The sequence below is a fragment of the Capsella rubella genome, unplaced genomic scaffold (genome assembly GCF_000375325.1).
Source record: "Capsella rubella cultivar Monte Gargano unplaced genomic scaffold, Caprub1_0 scaffold_3, whole genome shotgun sequence".
In the NCBI taxonomy this organism is placed as follows: Eukaryota; Viridiplantae; Streptophyta; class Magnoliopsida; order Brassicales; family Brassicaceae; genus Capsella; species Capsella rubella.
In genome coordinates this window covers 28,673-32,058 of record NW_006238921.1, presented here as the reverse complement: position 1 = coordinate 32,058, position 3,386 = coordinate 28,673, and the positions used below count along the sequence as shown (strand labels likewise).

At 38.7% G+C, this 3,386-nt stretch overlaps 1 protein-coding gene across 2 annotated transcripts in view; it reads right to left on the bottom strand.

Moving 5' to 3' along the window:
• Nucleotides 1–1,168: 1,168 nt before the first annotated feature.
• LOC17891233 (aspartokinase 3, chloroplastic) overlaps nucleotides 1,169–3,386 on the bottom strand; it is a 5,456-nt gene continuing 3,238 nt past the window's right edge. The window contains exons 8-16 of one of the 2 annotated variants that reach the window (XM_023786345.1): nucleotides 3,173–3,289; nucleotides 2,944–3,063; nucleotides 2,773–2,865; nucleotides 2,587–2,703; nucleotides 2,338–2,454; nucleotides 2,191–2,253; nucleotides 2,000–2,078; nucleotides 1,438–1,523; nucleotides 1,169–1,305 (exon numbers count right to left, since the gene is read on the bottom strand). In XM_023786345.1, coding sequence (XP_023642113.1) covers nucleotides 1,450–1,523; nucleotides 2,000–2,078; nucleotides 2,191–2,253; nucleotides 2,338–2,454; nucleotides 2,587–2,703; nucleotides 2,773–2,865; nucleotides 2,944–3,063; nucleotides 3,173–3,289 — 780 coding nt within the window. In that variant the 3' untranslated portion in view covers nucleotides 1,169–1,305; nucleotides 1,438–1,449. Of the gene's footprint in view, nucleotides 1,524–1,999; nucleotides 2,079–2,190; nucleotides 2,254–2,337; nucleotides 2,455–2,586; nucleotides 2,704–2,772; nucleotides 2,866–2,943; nucleotides 3,064–3,172; nucleotides 3,290–3,386 lie in introns of both variants that reach the window. The other variant, XM_006300203.2, reaches the window with a different exon arrangement.

Sequence of the window (3,386 nt, the reverse complement as noted above, 5' to 3'; positions counted from 1 at the left end):
CTCTCTCTCTCTCTCTCTCTCTCTCTCTCTCTCTCTCTCTCTCTCTCTCTCTCTCTCTCTCTCTCTCTCTCTCTCTCTCTCTCTCTCTCTCTCTCTCTCTCTCTCTCTCTCTCTCTAGTCTCTACAATTAAAGATAAAAAATAAAAAAAAGAAGAAGAGGAAGAAGAGGAAGCCTGCAGGTTAAAGACGAGTTACCCGACAAGACGGCTTTGCTTTCTCAGCCTTTGCTCCTTTGATTGCCTCATCCCCGCTGACGTATCTATCCCTCACGTTGACCGTTCTTTGTTACTTCACACATACATACATTCATTCATTCATTCTTTCACCCCTCTCACACACATACATACATTCTCCCTATTTTCTTTCGATAACTTAACCGTCCCACAGCCACAAATATGTATTATTGACGGGTCGTGGTTCTCTAGTTTGCTTTTAATGCTTTATTAGAAGAGTCCGGTAACATATATAATCTTGTTTTTGTCAAATAAATTTGAAATATATCCAGAAACACCGCAGATTGTAATCATTTAATATAATTAACGTTAAATAGGTAAGCTAGAAAGATTCAAAATAAAACAACAACTACCGTCTACTGCATCTATATATATTGTAAAGTAAAGGCCGGCCTAATTAAATGGATTGCGTGACTCATGAGAGAGCATCTATACCTCCTTTGTCTTCTTCTTTCTCACTTTCAAAACAGTCAACGCTCTCTCTCTCTCTCATCTCTCCTTTGGAATTTGAAATGATAATATAATTTATTTAATATGCGTTATATATCAGATGGATCACGAGAACGAGATCTGTCTGTTATGTTTAGTTGTTGTTAATCGATTTCACTTGGTTCGTGTTTGGTTTTTTTTCTTTGTTTCCCTTGAATTGTGGGGATATACACGGGATCATATTTTCCTTCTGATCGATGCGTAGTTTTAACGGGTGCGCGTGGCTTAGAACATATCAATAATTTGGGCTTTTTAGGTGTTTCTTTTATGGGCTTTCAGTCATCAATTGGATATATATTTTGGGCTCATGTTCTGATCCAACATACATGCGCATCAAGGTCCGGATAAAAACATTTGGATAATATTTTTGTGTATTCTTTCTTCTTCTTCGACGACATTCAAAACCAATTAAGCTAATTTTTTTTTAGCTGAAATAATATCTCTCTCTCCCGGCGTACGCGCGGTGATGTTTGCATCATTAAAACTGGCTTCGACACAGATACTTGTCGCTCCAATTCGTCGACGGCCTTCTTAGGAGAGGTTAAGTCTCTGCTGCACGCAAGCTGTACGACGAGAACATTGTCTCCACCAATACCATACACACCCAAAAGGTGATGAGATCAATGAATTGACTGCTAAAATTGAGAGACAAGGGTACAAGCCTGACACAATTTCTGTAGTACAAGACATAGATGAGCAGATGAAGATTGAGTACCATAGTGAACGTTTAGCCGTCGCATTTGCTCTGATCAGTGCACCAGAAGGTTGTCCGATTGTTGTAATGAAAAACTTGAGGCCATGCTGCAATAAAACTGATATTGAAGATTGTAAAGAGGGAGATAATTGTAAGGGATTCAATTCAAGCAGATCATTCCATCACTTTAGTAAGGGCCGGGTTTGTTTTTGTGGTGATTGCTGGTGACTCGCATTATATAGAACAAATATCTAGAATAGTTTCTTCTTCCTTCACTTTTTAATTTCTCTGAGCTTGTGATTCAGATTTTGTAACCTTAACCAATAATGTAACTTACATTAGGTAAGCAGTCCTAATCTATCACAATAGGAACACTTATTGTTTTTCTAGTACCTCTCCATCAAATTACATTATATTACACAAGGAGTATTACACAAGGAGAGTGGGATTTTTGTTTCCTAATACCAGTTTGATAAGAATCATAACATCAAACTAGTTATAGACCTTGCATGTTGCACCTAGAGGTTTTACGAAGAGGCAGCGATGTAACCAGACGGGCATTCTGAGACAGTTTCACAAGTACCTGTCTCAAAGAAGGCCGAGTGGAGAGCCTTCACACAATGCTCCGCCTCATCATCATTCACTATCAATGAGATGTTTACCTGATATCATAAAAAAAAGTCAGTCGAGTTTGTATTCAAGGGGTAAACATTACATCCCCTAAAATTTTGTTGTGTATAATCATATAGCCTAAGAAGTTGAAAGAGGCTTGACCTTTGATGCACCTTGGGAGATCATCTGGACATTAATCCCATTGGTTCGAAGAACCCGGAAGCCCTGTTTGTTGTTCATTGGCAAGTCATTAACTAGTGTACGGCCAAATATTTATATCATACAAACCAAACCAGAGGGTAAATTAACCTTCTCTAATATGAATGATGATCTTTGAACATTTCCGATGAGAGAGATAATTGATCTGTGCCGAAGCAGATTTACAATGGCAATCTTCTCAAGTTCCTCGACCACGTGATCAAGCTCCTGTCACATGGCCAAGAATTATAGATACAATATGAGTTGTTGATCTTATGTTCATTGCTTCAAGAACAAGTGGTAGCCTGGAAGTTGTCTCAAAGAAGACAACACAGATACAAGAAAAGTCATAAAGTTTACCTGTTGAATTAACTCTCTGCTACAGAACTTTGAAGGATCCAATGTCAAAGAAATGCTAACTTCGCTGGTTGCAACAACATCCACAGATATGCCCAAATTTTCAAATGTGGAAAACACCTGCATAGAGAAAGAAAGTGAGCTGGGAGGGCGGGAGAGTGAAAACTAAATTCGAGTTAAGTTGGTTACCTTGGCAAGGAAACCATATTGGCCGAGCATACGGGTGCTAGTGATGTCCAACATGGTAACATTACGTTTCAGAACGATGCTGGTCAATACAGCCTAGGAGAAGATAATAAAGAAAGAGGTCACGGTAATGTTGTGATATGAAAAAGAATGATGCAAACTGTCTTCACTCACCTTGCTCATGTCTCTTGATCTGGTGATGACGGTCCCTGGAGCAGTGGGATTGTAAGAGTTCTTAACCCTTACAGGAATGTTACCTTCTCGAGCTGGGCGCATGGAAAGTGGATGCAACACCTGCAATGGAAAAGGCCGGAGAGAGATACATACACTTTGGTCCTTAATAATTTGTTACAACAATTAATTAAGTGTATATATTCTCGTGAAGATGAGGTTGGTTGGTTACCTGGGCACCAAAGTAAGCAAGTTCAGCTGCCTCATCAAATGTCAAGTGTGGAACTGGTTGAGCTCCGCAGTAAATGTTTGGATCGCAAGTCAAAACTCCATCCACGTCTTTCCAAACCTGCACCACATCATCACAGTATATATATATATATATATATATATATATAGTTATAATAAATACCATCTACTAATTACTATTCTATATTGTAAGAAAT